This window comes from Mesoplodon densirostris, chromosome 6, assembly GCF_025265405.1.
Source record: "Mesoplodon densirostris isolate mMesDen1 chromosome 6, mMesDen1 primary haplotype, whole genome shotgun sequence".
Taxonomy (NCBI): Eukaryota; Metazoa; Chordata; class Mammalia; order Artiodactyla; family Ziphiidae; genus Mesoplodon; species Mesoplodon densirostris.
Window position 1 is genome coordinate 5,664,113 of NC_082666.1, and position 18,157 is coordinate 5,682,269.

The following is an 18,157-nucleotide window of genomic DNA, read 5'->3' on the forward strand; positions in this document are numbered from 1 at the left end:
AGAATGTACTTAAAGCTTCCTTGCTTAATACACGAACTTCCTGCCAGTCCCAGGTTAGACCCCCTAAAGAAGCTCAAAGGATTCATTAAAAAAGGATGCTCCAAGCAGCTCCCCTCTTCTGTTCTGCCAATGGATAAAGAAATCTTAGCATCTATTATTCTTAAAAATTTTAGTTCACATTTTCTGCGGCACCCTGAGTTATATTTTTGAAATGTTTTTTTATATCTTCAAAAATGTCTCCCATCTCATTGGAAATCCTTTTGTTATTTCACCACATCTTTAAAGAGAAGGTTCCTACTCACCAACAAAACTCAGGAAAAGTCATATACCAAGAATGGTGCTATCTAAAGAAATGCCTCCAAAGCTCTAAAAAGCCATGGCTCCAACTACGAGAATAACAAACTGAAAATTCTGTAAGAACAATGCCACAGAATTCACTGGATCTGTGTGTGATTAACTTATTTGGACAGTATTCTAAGAAAATAGCTTGGGTCTTTAAAGTACAACTTAAAGAGCATTTTATACAGAGATAATCCTTTCTTAAAGCTGTGAGTCACTGATCAAAAATGTTTACAAAAGATTCTCCCATATGGCATGTCTGTCTAGACGTTCAGGGGCTGCTGCACTGGCAAAAGCAGGAGGAAGTAATGTGCTACTGCGGTCCCGAGGGGAGGGGAGGGGAGGCTTCACCTCCAGGAAAAACATCCCTGGGAAGCTTCCTACCTTCCTGTTGGCGCTCGTGCCCAAGGTCACGGTTCCTTCTAGAGTCAGAGCAGCCAGCTCTGCGGCAGTCATTACTATCCACACTGGGGCTCTCACTGGGGTTCAGTGCGGGGGAGGGGCGCGAGGGTGGGGCGTGTCGCCTGTGATACACATTCCCTTTACTTTCGCTCACGTTCAATTATTTAAACCCTGGTTGCTTTCGTCTTATTTCCTTTGTGGGCCCTTCATTATTATGCTCTAGCTCAAGGAATCTCTGTAATTTAAAAATCTATAAAACAGATCCTTCAAAAAAGAAGGAAGCCTTCGTGTTTTATTTCATACTCGGTTCCAACTGATGAGATCATGCTCAGACTATTCTCAAGTCAGTTTATAACGGTCTAATACAACTTTTTATGATATGAGCTTAAAGGAAAAGTATTATTTCCCACAATCTGAACTCGATGAAAGCCATTTTATCTACATGCTACATACAGGGTCCTTTATTTTGTAATTTACACCCTCACCGGAGCAGTTAAAATTATTTAAAAAAACAAGTTTGGCTGAATATAGCCTTGGCATTAAGTTCTCATTCTGAACAAAATGTTCCCAGCACCCCAAAACACTGTGTCAGCTGCTGGGGAGCAGGGGTAGGGCAACGTGGTAACGATGCAAGGAATCGTCACACAGCCTCCGCTCCTTGTGGGAGGAACACAGTTCATGAAAATTTACACACCCTCAAAGCAAAAGTCTAATAGAAGATGGGCGCTGTCCTGCGGATTAACTGATAAGGACACAGACACTGAGGGCCAGGAGTTGTGCGGGGGGGCGAGCTCAGTAGGAAGGAGGTGGACCCTGAACCAGACCGTGCCTGGCAAGACAAGCAGGATTAACACAGGGACCCAAGGCCAGCCTGACACATCAAGGCTACTAAGGGAGGGGTCTTCAGTTGGGCTGTGTTGTGGACCCTCTGGTGATGCCCAGGAACTCCTTCTCAGAATACAGTTTGTAAATGCATCAAATACCTATGGAGCGGGCTTCCCTGGTGACGTAGTGGTTGAGAGTCTGCCTGCTAGTGCAGGGGACACAGGTTCGAGCCCTGGTCTGGGAGGATCCCATATGCTGCGGAGCAGCTGGCCTCGTGAGCCACAACTACTGAGCCTGCGCATCTGGAGCCTGTGCTCCGCAACAGGAGAGGCCGCGATAATGAGAGGCCCGCGCACCGCGATGAAGAGTGGCCCCCGCTTGCCACAACTAGAGAAAGCCCTCTCACAGAAACGAAGACCCAACACGGCAAAAATAAATAAATTAATTAATAAACTCCTACCCCCAACATCTAAAAAAAAAAAAAAATACATATGGAGTACTGCAAAGGAAAACAACTCTATTGAAACAGTCCTCAAAATATTTTTAAAGAAGGAATTTGTGGTACGGTGCTTCTTTATTAATGCATTAAATATATGTTCCTTTATTAACACCTTAAATAACAAGCTCTAGTAGTAGCTACTGTCATTTCAAAGTAGTAATGAATGTAAGTAATAATTACAATTGTTACATGATATGAAAATATCTGATCTCTACCGGTGGCAAAGTCACAAGTACTGCTAATATTACTGTGGTTTGTTACCTACATTCTTAAAAGAATAATATACTAATTTTCAGTTATGTTTAGTGAAATAAAGTTTGAATATTTTTCCATCCAAGGACATGGAGGCTCCGAATTCCATGCCAGACCCCGAGGGCCTTGCAGGTTCACAACTGCTACACTACAGATTTGGTTCACTAGAACCCCAGTAACCTGACAGGGAGAGGAGCGGAGAAAGGGGGCTGCAATAAATTAGTGCCAAGCCCGCATTATTCAGTTTTCTTTATAGATAAATGCAGTTTTATTACTTCCCACTTAGGGGCATTGTAGGTAATAAATTAAATGGGTTTCTTAGAGAAATCTCCTTTAAAAAATAAAAAGTTAAAAAATAAAGTTATTTAATTTAGCCCAAGGTCTAACTATGTCTGGGAATCTTTTTACATTAAAGTGTTCCTAGCCAACTTTAGAAAACAGAATTCTCCATGCTAACCTCTGTCCCTATCAGCAGTCCAGATACACAGTGCTCCCTTCTGAAGATACACAGTCCCTGCCCCCCTCCCTCCGCCAGAAAGCAAAAAAATAAAAGGAATTTTGTGTCACCTTCTAAGAATCTACTGTCAAAGAAGTCTACCGTTACTGCAAATGAAGTATAAAGACCAATACAAAATAAGACCCTACGGTGTTCAAACCATTCTGAACCCCATCATTCACACCCCCCTCCCTCTCATCCCAGTAAGCGCACACCCACAGCCTGGCCACTTTCCCCCCTAAACCTCTGATCAGTCCCGTACTCTCCAGGCCCCACCACGCCCTTGACTGGTTTCCCCCTTTGACCCCCCACTTCATTCCACCTCCACACTGCCACCAGAGCAGTCGTTCTAAAATGCAGATCTGGCCGAGCCACTCTTCTGCTAAAACCCACTGAGATGGCTGCTGGCCAAGAGGCAGAACAGAAACCTTGCAAGGCAGCTCTGCCTGTCAACGCTCAGTCGCATTTATCAAGACTAAGCACTGTCACCTGTGGCCACAGAAGGACCAGTGCTATCATGTGCCTTGCAGGAGAGCTGGCAGTTTGCCGATACTGCAGGCGACACTGCTCCTAGCCCAGCGAGGAACACAGGCCCTCAGAAAACGGCTGGGCAGGAGAAGTCCGCGCTCCACAAGCAGCACCTTCCCCCTGACACCCACTCTTCACCCAGCCTCCCCAAATGCCTTGCAGTTTCCCTGTTGCTGCCTCAGCCGTGTGCACCTGGACAAGGGCCAGTCACTCGCCCTGGAATGCCTTCCCAGCCCACTCCGCATCCTGCGCCCTCACGCCCTCTAGGAAACCTCTGACGGGTCTGTCTGCCCCGCTACCGCCTCTCCCCCCATTGACTACTTCCCCTTCACCTCATCTGGGGAGCACTTGGTGTCTGATAGGGACACAGTAAGGAATCTGTTCCCATGTCCCTTGCAGTACAGTAAGCCTGGGCTCCAGGGTGGACAAGCCTTGTTCAAATCTCAGCCCACCATGTCTTTAAGATGTTAATTTCTGAGCCTCAGTTTCTCAACTGCACGATGGTTTCAACCTAGCTGGGCCATCAGGAGGGGTCAACGCATACTGCATGCAGAGAATTTTTGCACGAATGCGGGAGTGGTACCTGGCAGGGCACTGCACTACAGGATAATTATTCCTTCTCTTATTATTGTTACCACAATAATGTGAATTCCTTTGGGGCAGAGACCAGGCATTCTTAGCAGAGTCTTCAGCACCTGCCTAACGCAATGCAGGACATACAGCACCACACCGCTCAGTGTTTCTTAAAATGAACTCAATTGTAAGAACACCCTGTACTTGTTTGTCTTTAGCAAGAAGGTAAAAATATTAAGTCATGATTGAAGAGTGCACCTTAATTATCTGTTAGCCTGAATTAAGAAAAGCAGAAATGACAGACAGTAAAGATGAAAAGCAGGGCTTCCCTGGTGGCGCAGTGGTTGAGAGTCTGCCTGCCGATGCGGGGGACACGGGTTCGGGTCCTGGTCTGGGAGGATCCCACATGCCGCGGAGCGGCTGGGCCCGTGAGCCACAATTACTGAGCCTGCGCGTGGCCCCCGCTTGCCACAACTAGAGAAAGCTCTCGCACAGAAACAAAGACCCAAAACAGCCATAAATAAATAAATAAATAAATAAATAAAATTTAAAAAATAAAATAAAATATTAAAAAAAAAAAGATGAAAAGCAAATGCAACCTGACCAGGAAAACTTTTATAAAGATCTAGGAAATACAGTAACTTTTTAATGGAATGTAAACCATGGCCAAGATCCTAAAACAAGGTGTAACAGGAAAGTACATTTCTCTGTGCTTCCAAAAGAAACAGGACTTGTTACAGTCTCCTAACAGGCAGACACCCGTTTGTTACAGTCTCCTAACAGGCAGACACCCGTTTGTTACAGTCTCCTAACAGGCAGACACCCGTTTGTTACAGTCTCCTAACAGGCAGACACCCGGTGAGATCCCAATGCCTCTACACACTTCTTGTCTGTGGGTGAAGAAAGGTTCCATGAATCCCTGTACTGGCCCAGATGCAAACTATCCACAGTGAGCCTGCTAACCCTAAGAGCATCTTTATTCTGTCACAGGCCATTGCAACAGACTGAAAGCCTTCCCCTCTGCCTGCCAGGCCTGGGATGGTTTGAAAGCACTCATTTCACAATTCCTGTTCTCTTTTAAAGCATCATCAAGGCTCCTGGGACAGTTTAGACCCGACTGACTTAAGTGAAGGGGCTGCCCAATGGCAGGCAAGTTCCCCAGAATGTCTCATTAGTCATTATTATTCCTATTGCTAATTGGAGTAAGTGAACATGACCCCCAAACAGGTATCTTGGCTCCAAAAAGCAATGGCTAATTCTACTCATGGCCCGCCTTTTTTTTTTTTTTTTTTTTTTTGCAGTACGGGGGCCTCTCACTGTTGTGGCCTCTCCCATTGTGGAGCACAGGCTCCGGACGCGCAGGCTCACCAGCCATGGCTCACAGGCCCAGCCGCTCCACGGCACGTGGGATCTTCCCGGACCAGGGCACAAACCCGCATCCCCTGCATTGGCAGGCAGACTCTCAACCACTGCGCCACCAGGGAAGCCCATGGCCCGCCTTTAAATTAAATTTTAAGGTATTCAATGTACAATGCTATCAGGTGAATTTGAGGACTGGTGAGACTGATAAGGATTAGGTCTCCAAAGAGAATTTAAGAGTAAGAAGGCTAAAGTTTATGCCACTGAACGTGAGTGAATAACAGCTAGTACCGAGTGCACTTGAGAGGGCAGGAAGTGGAAGCAGAGGTGAAGGGACTCACCTGCTCTCCCTCCAGTTATCCATCCATCAGCCACCTGTCTGTCTGTCAGTCTGTCGGTCTCACTCAGTCTCCAGCACTGCTCTCTCATGATCTGGCTCTTTTTCCTTCTCATCTCTGGATCTCTTCCCTGCCACCCCCATCCCCTCTCTGCCCCTGTCCCAGCCCCCACCCCTTCCTTCCCTCTTATCTTGACTTCTTGTCTTTGTCTCCCAGTCTGTCTGTATCTCTCCCTTCTGTCTATCTTCTCTATCACCACCACCCAACATACAGTATAACAAAGTATCGAAGGTGTGGATTAAGGAAGAAGGATTAAGAAAGTGCGCCACAACTACTGAAGCCCATGTGCCTAGAGCCTGTGTTCCACAATGAGAAGCCCACACACCGCAACGAAGAGTGGCCCCGCTCCCCGAAACTAGAGAAAGCCCGCGTGCAGCAACGAAGATCCACCGCAGCCATAAATAAATGAATGAATGAATGAATGAAAAAGAAAGAAGGATTTGAAAACCAATTTCAGAGAAAAACAACTGTCATTATCTGAGGACGAAGTTAGTCTCGCAAAAGTCAGTAACTCGCAAGCTATTCTTCCAAATGGCTTAGGCAAGAAAACAAGACTGACCATAAGTGATAACTGTTAAAGATGGGCGATGAGTACAAGGACATTCATTATGCTGTCTGCTTTTGTTACAGGTTTAAAAGTTTTCCACTAAAAAAAGTAAAAAAACAAACAAACAAACAAAAAACCCCCACAACTAACCTAAGAATTTATTTTGTAAGTCATTCTTCTGGGTATTTAATGATGATTCACCATTACAGAGGAAAAGTTAAATTCTTCCAATGACTCATCTGATCTTCAGTTCTTGTTATACATACTTTTGGTTTTACTTTTTTCCAGTTTTATTGAGATGTAATTGACATACAACATTGTATAAGTTTAAGGTGTACAACGTAAAGATTGGATATATGTATATATTGTAAAATGACTACCACAAGAAAGTTAGTTAACATCCATCACCATACATAGTTACAAATTACTTTCCTTGTGATGAGAACTTTTAATTTGAAGATCTACTCTCTTAGCCATTTTCATATAAACAATACAGTATTGTTAACTATAGTCATCATGTTATACAATGTTATGGATTTTAAAAACCTACTCATCAATGATTTTTCCTGTTTCTATTCCAGACCAGTGATTACACTGGCAAAATTACTATTTGATTTTGCAATAAAGGTAATAAGTAGTATGAAATTTTCAGCTTTCATATGTTTGGAGCTGTGGAAATGCTGCCTCTAGAGAGAAGAAATAAGATGCCAACCATGAACCAACGGGAGTTTTCTTCCACAATTAAAATATTCACCATGGGAATAAGAAAAGGTCAGAGGGCTTCCCTGGTGGCTCAGTGGTTAAGAATCCTCCTGCCTATGCAGGGGACACGGGTTCGAGCCCTGGTCCGGGAAGATCCCACATGCCGGGGAGCAACTAAGCCCATGTGCCACAACTACTGAGCCTGCACTCTAGAGCCCGTGAGCCACAACTACTGAGCCCATGCGCCACAACTACTGAGCCTGCGCTCTAGAGCCCACGAGCCACAGCTACTGAAGCCCGCATGCCTAGAGCCTGTGCTCCACAACAAGAGAAGCCACTGCAATGAGAAGCCCGCGCACCGCAACAAACAGTAGCCCCCACTTGCTCCAACTAGAGAAAGCCCACGCGCTGCAATGAAGACCCAACGCAGCCAAAAAATAAATAAATTTATATTTTAAAAAAAAAGGGTCAGAGGAAGGGAAGATACTTTTCCTTAAAACCAAGGACAGGAAGTATTAATTATATGCATCAAAGCAAACTTGGAAACAAACTGTTTTCTTAACAACAAGAAAAACTATGGGTGGGTTTAGCTCTATTCTACCATCACACTTCAGCCATTAGAGAAATTGGCAATGCCAACATTTTAGACTGTGAAATATTTACTTAAAATAACAACAGCTAACATTTGCAAACATCTTGCTCTGTGCTAAACAATTTAAATGAAATCTCTCATGTGAATCTCCCAACTCAAGAAGGTAGGGACTACTATGAGCCTTATTTTATTTATTTATTTTTTTATTTTTTTGCGGTACGCGGGCCTCTCACTGCTGTGGCCTCTCCGGTTGCGGAGCACAGGCTCCGGACACGCAGGCTCAGCGGCCATGGCCCACAGGCCCAGCCGCTCTGCGGCATGTGGGATGTTCCCGGACCGGGGCACGAACCCGTGTCCCCTGCATCGGCAGGCGGACTCTCAACCACTGCGCCACCAGGGAAGCCCCAAGAGCCTTATTTTAAAAAGGAGAACACCAAGGCTCAGAGAGCAACATGCCCATGGTCACCAGCATCTGGGCCCAGGCCGGCATCTGAGCTCAGGCGGGCTGGCTCCAGAGCTGTGTGCTTCACATGAGAATGGGACCTTGGCAATACCCTAGCCATAACACTGCCTTGATTTAAGGACATCTCAGAAGAACCTCACATCAGTATAAATACATACATTTAGCACTTTATTGGTCTCAACACTTTCCCTTGAATCATCTCCTAGATCCTCAAAACAATCCTTGAAGGTGGGCTGGGCAGAATGTTTGTTCTCTCGTTCTTTCGAGGTAAGAAGACAGAAAAGCTGAGAGACGCAAACTGGGATCGCCTGACTCCAAATTCAAAAGTACTTCCAACCAAAGTGAACTGGGGCCCTTCTTCCTCCTCTTCTCTAGAAACCTCATAGCGCTGGTATGAGAATGAAGTGAGGATGTCTACGAAGCGCTTGGTGCCAAAGAACTGTCACATCATAAATGTTCAACGATTTCAATGTAACCCCAAATGAAGAGGACTGACTGGCTTTCTATTTGGTTACAGAAAGAGCTTCAGATTTTCTTTGTTACTAAACAAGGGAAGTATTTGATGACCTCAGAAGAGAGTATTTAGAAAGAGAGCATAAGCTTCTCTGAGGCATAAGTTCTAAAAGTGTATCTGTGTGGCTGGCACCACATAAAGCATTCGCCAGAAAGTTAACTGCTGAAAAGAAGCGTTTAAAAGTGGGCCCTTAGGGCCTCCCTGGTGGCGCAGTGGTTGAGAGTCCGCCTGCCGATGCAGGGGATACGGGTTCGTGCCCCGGTCTGGGAGGATCCCATATGCCGCGGAGCGGCTGGGCCCGTGAGCCATGGCCGCTGGGCCTGCGCATCCGGAGCCTGTGCTCCGCAACGGGAGAGGCCACAACAGTGAGAGGCCTGCATACCGCAAAAAAAAAAAAAAAAAAAAAAAAAAAAAAAAAAAAAAAAAAAAGTGGGCCCTTAAAATAAATTTTGAAAGTTCAGGAAGAGTTCACTTCACAGACATTAGTTTTTGATTCCACAGTACAGAACTAACATGCCCATGTACAACATTCATGCACAATGTATGCAAATACAAATACATGAACAAATAAAAGTAAACTGGAAAAAAAAAAGAATTCAATTGGCTAATGTTCATGTTTTCTTTCACACCTCTAGGAGAGGGAAGAAATAATCAGAAAATTCAGTGCTTGAAGTAAACCTAAGGTTGTAAAGCAAAATGTGGTCATGGTGAATAGTTACTGCTATAAACATACACTTTCACAAAGTTGGAGCACAAAATTTAAATGCTATAAATGCTTATATATGCATAAAATGTTCCTAGAAGGACACACAAGAAACTCAAGTAAGGCTTCTGGGTAGGGAAACTGGATAAAGGACAGAATTTTATTTTCACTCTCCTATTTAGAATTTTTTATGATGTACAGCTATTTGAATATACATCTACTGCTAAAGGTAATCATTTTTATCAGTATTAGGCTTCTAGAAGAGAAAAAAAGAATATCCTTGTTTCAGGCTTTAGAGTGTTTCTGAAGATACCATTTTAACATCCACAGAGAGTTCCAAAGGATATAAACAGTCACAGCTGGTACAGCATACACTGGCTAAAACTGGGCTCTTTGGAGCCAGACAGCAAGGGTTCAAATCCCAACACCACCACGTGCTAGCTCTGTGACCTTAGACATGTTTTCCTAACTTTCAGATGCCTCAGCTTCCTCATCTATAAAATGGAAGTAACCAAAGGGCCATCATGAGAAATAAGCAAATTAAATCATATAGAATGCTGAAACACAGTGCTTGGAACACAGTAAGCATTTAATAATTGTTGCTTTGGCAGCTAGGCCCAAGTAGCAATAGATGCACAATCAAGTTGCATTTATGGCTGAACTTTCTCTGATAGAATGGAAAACTTGACCATATTCAATTTTCTCCATGACTTGGGATGCCTGGGTCCCTAGTGCATGTCAATTAAACACTGACTGATTGACTGAGGATGTCAGTAAAAACAAAAAGCCTGGATTACTTATCCAGATGTTGGCAAGTGTTTTTCCCAAGCGACTAATAGCACATCCAGTCTTTAAGAAATGATCACTGAGGTCTGTTAAATTCTCTCAACTACAAAACAGTAATTCCATTTACTTTCTCCGATTAACCATAACAATGAAAGAAGGAAAACTCAGTCACAAAAAAGAATTCCTAGAGTGATACCTTCCTAGATGAAGCCTTAATGCAAGGCAGTCTGCTGTAATCAGAATTTTTTTTTTTTTGAGACTTGAGAGTCAACATTATTTCAAGATATGCTGGAATAAGATGCATTAGATTTTGTCTCCCCTCCCCCAAAACAATAATTAGACCAGCCAGGTAAGAACTAAATCTCCTGTTTATTCCCAGGAAAACAAAACAATGTCACAGCATTGCTGTGACCTAACCTTTCTTCCATCACTGCAGTTACAAAAGCCCATTCATCTACTCTGCCTTAAGTATCCATCTGCAAAATGGAGACGGTAATGCCTAACACTAACTCGTTACAGATGTAAATGAGAATGTGTCCAGAATTTTGAGCAACTTGGAAAGTAAGCAACGTATTAACTGAAGATGATTTTGGCTGCTCAGATGCCAACTTTTAGGAACAAATAAACCATCTTCCCCTCTAAATGCTAGGTTTTGTGAGCCCACTCCATCTGGATGCATCTTCTCCAAGGGACTAACCTTGGGCTAACAATATACACATCTCATGGCAAGAGGGGCACCTGTATCACTGGTGTTTATGGTTTGAGCTGCACATGTATGTGACTGCAGGCAGACCCTCAAGTCAAAAAGTTGGAAAGAAAAGAAAAATAGGTTAGACGATTAACAAGGCCTCCGTTTATTTTGCCTTCATTTAAAAAATAAAAACATTACAACTTCATGGCACTATCGCAGCAGAAATTCTACTTGTTCTAAAATGAGCTTTACATTTCTATTCCTATTTCAAGTCCTAAATGAAAATGACAAACAAATGCAAGCAGGATTACATCTCTGAAGAATTAGCCTTTCTGCTGAAAGCAAGCAGTCTGGGGTGACCAGTCCCCAAATCAGATAAATTTCAGATTCATCCTGAAGCTACAAAATGAGGGCCACTCATCATACTCAATTGGCGCTTTTTTTTTTTTCCAGTTGTCACCTTACTAAGACAGAAAACAAAGACAAATAAACAGGAAAGAAAAAAAATGGGATCAGAGAAGAAAAGGAGAGTAGCATGGAAGGAGGGCGAAAGTGAACCGCTCCGGGCTCCGAGGCTTTTTCGAAGGAACTGAACAGGAGGTTATCCTCCTCCCTCCCAAGTACCCTGGACTCATTCAAAATGCCTTCTTAAAATGCGGCGTAACTTTTCTTTTCACCCCGCAAAAGTGAGAGAATTCCTAAGACCTCTTCGTGGTCCGTAGATAACGGGTGGGGGGGGGGAGTAGAAAGATCACTTGAAATTCTGTATCCATAAATGGTAGAGCCGTGTTCTCTTTGTACACGAGACTTAATGAAAATCATATGTTTCACAAACACGGGTTGACCTTTTTGACACATAATTCCTAATTAACGGTGGAAATTCCACAACGTGGGCTCACAAGGCCGTTCAGGCCTGTAGAGTTTGCTTTCCCCAACTTTCGGGCAGAGCCCCGCAGTCCGGGGCCCGCGACTTCGCCCTCCCGACATGGGCTGTGCCGCGGTGAGTGCGCGGGGGCCGGAGCCCCGCACCCTCCCGGCTCGCGGCAGCGCCCAGGGGCGGGCGAGGGAAAGAAAGAGAAAGAAAGAGAAAGAGGGAGAAAGAGAAAGGGCGAGGGAGGGCGAGGGAGGGAGAGGAAGAGGAGGGAACGCGCGCGGGCGGGCGGGCGAGGCCTAGGAAGGCCCGGCGGCGGACACGCGGCCGCCTAGACCCAGTCCCGGCGCCGGCCCCGTGCTTACCTTCCAGGTAACAGCTGGAGGAGGACGAGAGCCCCTTCTTGGATTTGCAGCCCACCAACTTCAAGCAAATTTCCAACATTTTCGCGTGCCGGCGGCGTCGAGGCCGGCGCCCTGGGCTGGCTCCGCGGCGCGGCTCAAGCCCGGCTCTCCCGGCTGGCCCCGCCTGCCCTCCCGGACCCCCGCGGCCCCGCCATGCCGCCTCCCCGCCGCCCCGCGCGCCCGCCCGTGGCCGCGGCCGCGTCTCGGTCTCCGCTCCGGACGCGCCTGTTAACAAAGGGCCAAAAGCCCGGCCCGCGAGGCCCGCCCCCGCCGCCTTAACCCTCTCCGCGCCGCGCCGCGCCCGGACCCAGAGCTTCCCGGCGTTCTCAAGGCCTAGGCCGGCCCTGGACCGTTACCGCGGTCCGAAACCGAGGCCCCGCCAATTTCTAGGTTAAGGAGAGAGACGGTGGTTATTTTAAGCGCGGCATTCATGGGTTCTCAACGTTGGGAAGTGCGGTCCTAACTCCCCATGAAAGACACCGACAACTACTTCGGGAGGGCAGGCCTGCATCTCTGTGGCAGGAGGTGCCCCCAACCTGCACCACTGAAGGCCAAGCGAGTTCCACTGGGCGCGGTGCCCTGGCGAACCCTGTGTCCCTAGACTGTTGGTGAATAATGCAAATTCCTCTGGAATTATCAATTCTGGTCTCATTTACACTCAGTGAACTTACTGTGATTCAGGCTAACTCAATGGGTGTCTGAGGAATGAATAATCAGCTGCAACCCACATTACAACTACACAAGTTTGCAACACATTTGTCAAACCATACATCCAGACTAGGAGACAAAAGAGATGGGCGAGTTCAAATTCAAACATAACTTCTGATAATTTGTAAAGGGAGCTAGCTTAGTCTCCGCAATGAGATCTCATCAGGGTCATGGCCTGTGCCCCTTCTTTAAGAAGCCTCATTTTCTTCAACACAGAACTCTTCCCTTGTTTGGTGTGTGCCATGGGGGGCCATTGTTTAAAACCCATTTCATTGCTGTACTTGGCTCAAATCTTTTTATAACTAATGATAAGACAATATCATAAAATATAACAACATAATAAATAAAAATAATCACAATAATGTGTTCCTTGGCACAAAACCGGAAATCCAGATCAGTGGGAAACCATATGGAATCCAATTATATCAAATAATTTAATAAAAATCAGATAGGGACTTCCCTGGTGGCACAGTGGTTAAGAATCCACCTGCCAGTGCAGGGCACACAGGTTCAAGCCCCAGTCCAGGAAGATCCCACGTGCCACGGAGCAACTAAGCCTGTGCACCACAACTACTGAAGCCTGCACACCTAGAGCCCGTGCTCTGCAACAAGAGAAGCCACCGCAAAGAGAAGCCCGTGCACCTCAACGAAGAGTAGCCCCCGCTCACCGCAACTAGAGAAAGCCTGCACGCAGCAACGAAGACCCAATGCAGCCAAAAATAAATAAATAAATTAAATAAATAAGATAGATTTCAGTAACTATAGGAAAGTGAAGTTATCTAAATAGTGTTAGATAACTAAATTGCAATAGGGAGAAGAATTAAGTTAGTACACATCTTAGAGCACATGAACACTAAAAGCTGACATGTATTGAGATCTTACTATGAGTCAGACTCTTGTGAGAAGCACCCTCTGTTCATTACCACATTGCATCTGCACAACTATCCTGTGAGGAAAACAGAATTATTATATGATTCTTCAGGTAAAAATCTGAAGCTTAGAGAAGTCAAGCACCTCGCCCAAAGTCCTATGGCTGGAAACAGGTGGAGCTGGACTCAACCCAGGTCTACCTAGCTCCAAGGATCAGGCTCCTAACCAGTGGATTATGCAGCCCCTTCCCACCAAGAATAAATTCCAAGGAAATTAAAGCGTTGGATATCTATATCTTTGGTTAAATAACTAAGGTTGTCATATGTTTCAGAAGCAGCCTTGGTCAAGAGACCCCAGCTATGGTGATCAGCTCCAGAGGCAAAGCTGGACTCGTTCGTGGTCTAGCCTACCCTGCAGTGACAAAAACCTGGGTATCTTCAGTACACCAGGAATGGCTAAGTAACAAGATCTTCACTCAGGTCTGCCAAAAAGAGTACAGGACAGTTCAAGATTGGACTGGATGTGACTAGTGTATATCACAGGGTTTCTCAGCCAGGGCGTCATTAACTTTTTAGAGATGTCCTGTCAGATTCTGATTCATGTACAAAATGTGTTTCTACTGCAAGTAAGGGACCTATGGTTTGTGTTGTAGTACCAGGTCAGGCCTCATAGGCACCTAAGAAGACACAGCAGTTCCCATCGCCTGGAGACACAGGGCTACAGGGCCACCAGGTGACAAATGACTGTGGATGCTAGATTCTGGGAGACACTATCATTCTGCTAGAGAGCCTGTTTGTAATGATAGCCAACTTATTTAGTGTTACTTGAAACTTTCAACCTCCAGTGTAATGCCAAAAATAAAATCCCAAAGGGTGCCACCAGTACAAATAAGCTGAAAACTACTGTGTTGGTGCCATTTTAGAAAGTTAAAGGTCTTTGGACCAGACTATAATAAAGTCTGTCATCATATAGCATTTAAGATTTAATGGGCGGGCTTCCCTGGTGGTGCAGTGGTTGAGAGTCTGCCCGCCGATGCAGGGGACGTGGGTCCGTGCCCTGGTCCGGGAAGATCCCATATGCCGTGGAGCGGCTGGGCCTGTGAGCCATGGCTGCTGAGCCTGCGCGTCCGGAGCCTGTGCTCCGCAACGGGAGAGGCCACAGCAGTGAGAGAGGCCCGCGTACCGCAAAAAAAAAAAAAAAAAAAAAAAAAAAGATTTAATGGGCTATATTTAAATAGGCACCTTAATGCAAAGGATTATATGTTAATGGACATTTTTGCAATTCTAACCATATCCTTGAATTCTATCACTTAATACAGGCCCAGGTATTTGTTTGCATGTGCTATACTTTATATTAGGATGTAAGTTTATTTTAAAAAGCTAATGACTGTTACTAATATTCTGCTCTTGAGTCTAAAATGACCATATCCCTTTGGGGACTTCCCTGGTGGTCCGATGGGTAAGACTCCACGCTGCCAATGCCAGGGGGCCCAGGTTTGATCCCTGGTCGGGGAACTAGATCCCACATGCATGCCGCAACTAAGAAGTCTGCATGCTGCAACTAAGAGAAGCCCTCATGCCACAACTAAGAAGTCTGCATGCTGCAACTAAATAGATGCCGCATGCCGCAGGGAAGGTCGGGTGCAGCCTAAATAAATAAATAAATAATAAAATAAAATAAAATGACTTTATCCTTTTAAAAACTCTTAAAATGAGTAATGCTTATAAACTGTGTCCAAATCTTTTAAAACTTAGTTATAAAACCATACATCAACAGGTCTGGCAAAACACTCTGAATTAGCAGCAACGAATATTGAAAACATTGTCAAGCTGCACACCACCAAATTAAACCAGTACTATTCTTTCCAGATCTGGCTTTTGATGCTCTCTGAAGCTTATTCACAAGATACAAAAACCATTCTGTTACAAGCAAATAAGAGAGCTTCAATCTCCTTACTAGAATGAAGAAAGGCCTGAGAAGGATTCCCTCTAAGCAACCTTAAACCTAAAAGCCATTAACTTAAAGAAGAAAAAAAAAAGGAAAAAAAACAAAGAAATTAAAAAGACTGTGAACTAATGTGTTTGCTACATTACATTCAGTTTGGGAAAGGAATAAACTTTTAATATGCGCCTAATATGTGCCAGGCACAAGCCTCCAAAAACCCTACGAATTTTGTGTAGTTTAACTTCATTTCACAGGTAAGGAAACAGGGGGGTAAGCAGAGATCGGGACAGGTAGGTATTCTGTCCAGGTTCACACACCTAGAAGTAGTAAGGTCTAAAGCCCTTGAACTTTCCAAAATGGACATAATTTGCAATTTAAGTGAAAGGTGGATAACTGTAGCAAAGCCAGAGGATGAAATGAAAATCATTAACTGTTGAAAAATATGTCTTAAAACAATTCAGGGAATTAGAACTATTGATATTTAAGAATATTTTAAAATATATTAAGAATATTAAGAAAGAAAGAATAAAGGTCCGTAATTACATTAAAGTATGTGATCTGAGCTGTGTGTTTCTAAAATTACAGTCCATGGACAACCTATTTTGAATCGCCTGGGGTACTTATTTAAAATGCAGACTCTTTATCTCCATTCTAGACCTACACAATCAGAATATATGGAGCGGGCTGTATCTTAACATGTTCCCCAGATGATCTGTGTGCATATTTTAGACATTTTAAAAATTATATTTATTTATTTATTTTCTTTCTTCTTTTTGGCTGCATTGGGTCTTAGTTGTTGCACACGGGCTCTCTTGCTAAGGCGCACAAGCTCAGTAGTTGTGGCGCGTGGGCTCAGTTGCCCTGCAGCATGTGGGATCTTAGTTCCCCGACCAGGGATCGAACCCACGTCCCCTGCATGGGAAGGTGGATTCTTTATCACTGGACCACAGGGAAGTCCCCACACTTAAGTTTAAAAACCACTGTTTTGGAAGTGGGAAGAGCTGCTTCTTATTTTCCCTGGGAATAGGACAAACAGGGATGGATATTTCTAAAATTTATTCATTGGAAAGCAATTTGTGAGTTAAAGAAATTGTATAACTCTAAACAAGTTACCAAAAGAGAACTCTTCTCTGAAAATTTTGGATACAGATTGAATTTTTTTTAAGTTTGAAGTTCAGTCCTATTTTTTTAAAAGCAGGGTGGGCGGGTGGACAAGGGCCCACCACAGAAGTTGGTCAAGGGAAGAAAGCAGGACACAGATGCAGGATGTGGAATCTCCACCTGGGAGCAGCAGGATGGGGGTGGGAGTTTAAGGCAGACAGACAGATGAATCTGACATGGTGCCTGGTCTGGGGCACCCAGGACCAGATGGTCCCAGATCTGACTGATCCCTTCACTGTTTCCAGCCCAGTTAATAACTTTAGGAGGAAAAAGCAAAGATCTTGAGGTATGTGTATGCTATTTCACATGCCAACAAAGGCCACATCCTCTGATTCTGCAGACACTGTCCAGTGAGAGACTGCCAGGCTCCCTAGTGCTGTGGGCCCAACTCACTGGAGAATGCAGCTTAGAATATCACATCAATCATACCCACTTTTGCCCCTGTAAAGGGCATACATGCAACCCTTTAAGTATCATACATTTTCAGTGAGATAACACTGTTTACTGGTCAAGTGTCAGAAAGGTCCAGGGACTCTGATAATGGGGAAACCAGGTGAGAGGGGGAGGCAACACAATGGAGACTGAATGAGGTGTGACATCTCGCAAACTTATTCTCAGTCTCAAACTCGCCACTCACTGTGATAGCTTGGGCAAGTGACTCAATTTTCTAGTCTGTAAAACTGGGGGATGGTCTTAAGAGTAGCTCTCTCACTGGGTTATGAAGATTGGAAATAATGTATGGAAAGTGCCCAATGCAGAGAAGGTGCTCAATAAACAATAACTATTGTTATTTCCAAAAGAGGCCTCTTAACTATATCAGGTGATGGTCTGTTTACCTGCCTAAGTCTTACTGCCACTAAGTCAAGAGCTAAAATTAACAAATGTGATATGTGCAAATGATTCCAGAAAGCAAAGTCTGAGGGAGTGAAAGCAGTCTGGAGGTTTTCCAAGGGACAAGGAAATCAACTTATTTGATTAAGGGAAAGAAACAGTGGCTGTGGGGTAGGAGTAGCAACCAAGGTTCAATGTCACACAGAGTCCTATCTTTAATCCTAAAGCCAAAGTTTTACAACCACAGCTTTGTGGCAAAACACAAACTCCACACCCCACATCTTTTTTTTTTTTTTTTGCGGTACACGGGCCTCTCACTGTTGTGGCCTCTCCCGTTGCGGAGCACAGGCTCCGGACGCACAGGCTCAGTGGCCATGGCTCACGGGCCCAGCTGCTCCGCGGCATGTGGGATCTTCCTGGACCAGGGCACGAACCCGTGTCCCCTGCATCGGCAGGCGGACTCTCAACCACTGCACCACTAGGGAAGCCCCACACCCCACATCTTTAGTGGGGGCCTATTTCAGGCCCAGAACTTGATGTGCAGGCCACACATAGGACTGTCTTTCATATAACACTGCTTGTTTTGTTAGTCCCTTTAGTATTTACAGAGCTACAATTCTTAATGGAGGGGCCAAATCTAAACTGCTTTAGAGTAATTACATCCACTTTCTAGAAAATCTCATTTTAGTAAGATTTTAC

The 18,157-nt window shown here is 44.7% G+C and overlaps 1 protein-coding gene across 2 annotated transcripts in view; it reads right to left on the bottom strand.

The window, feature by feature from the left end:
- Positions 1–18,157, bottom strand: part of ABL1 (ABL proto-oncogene 1, non-receptor tyrosine kinase) — a 133,631-nt gene that overhangs the window by 33,698 nt on the left and 81,776 nt on the right. Inside the window, exon 1 of one of the 2 annotated variants that reach the window (XM_060100547.1) lies at positions 11,906–12,110. The exons of the other annotated variant lie outside the window; for it this stretch is intronic. Coding sequence (XP_059956530.1) covers positions 11,906–11,984 — 79 coding nt within the window. The 5' untranslated portion in view covers positions 11,985–12,110. Of the gene's footprint in view, positions 1–11,905; positions 12,111–18,157 lie in introns of those variants that run through there. 2 annotated transcript variants of the gene reach the window in all.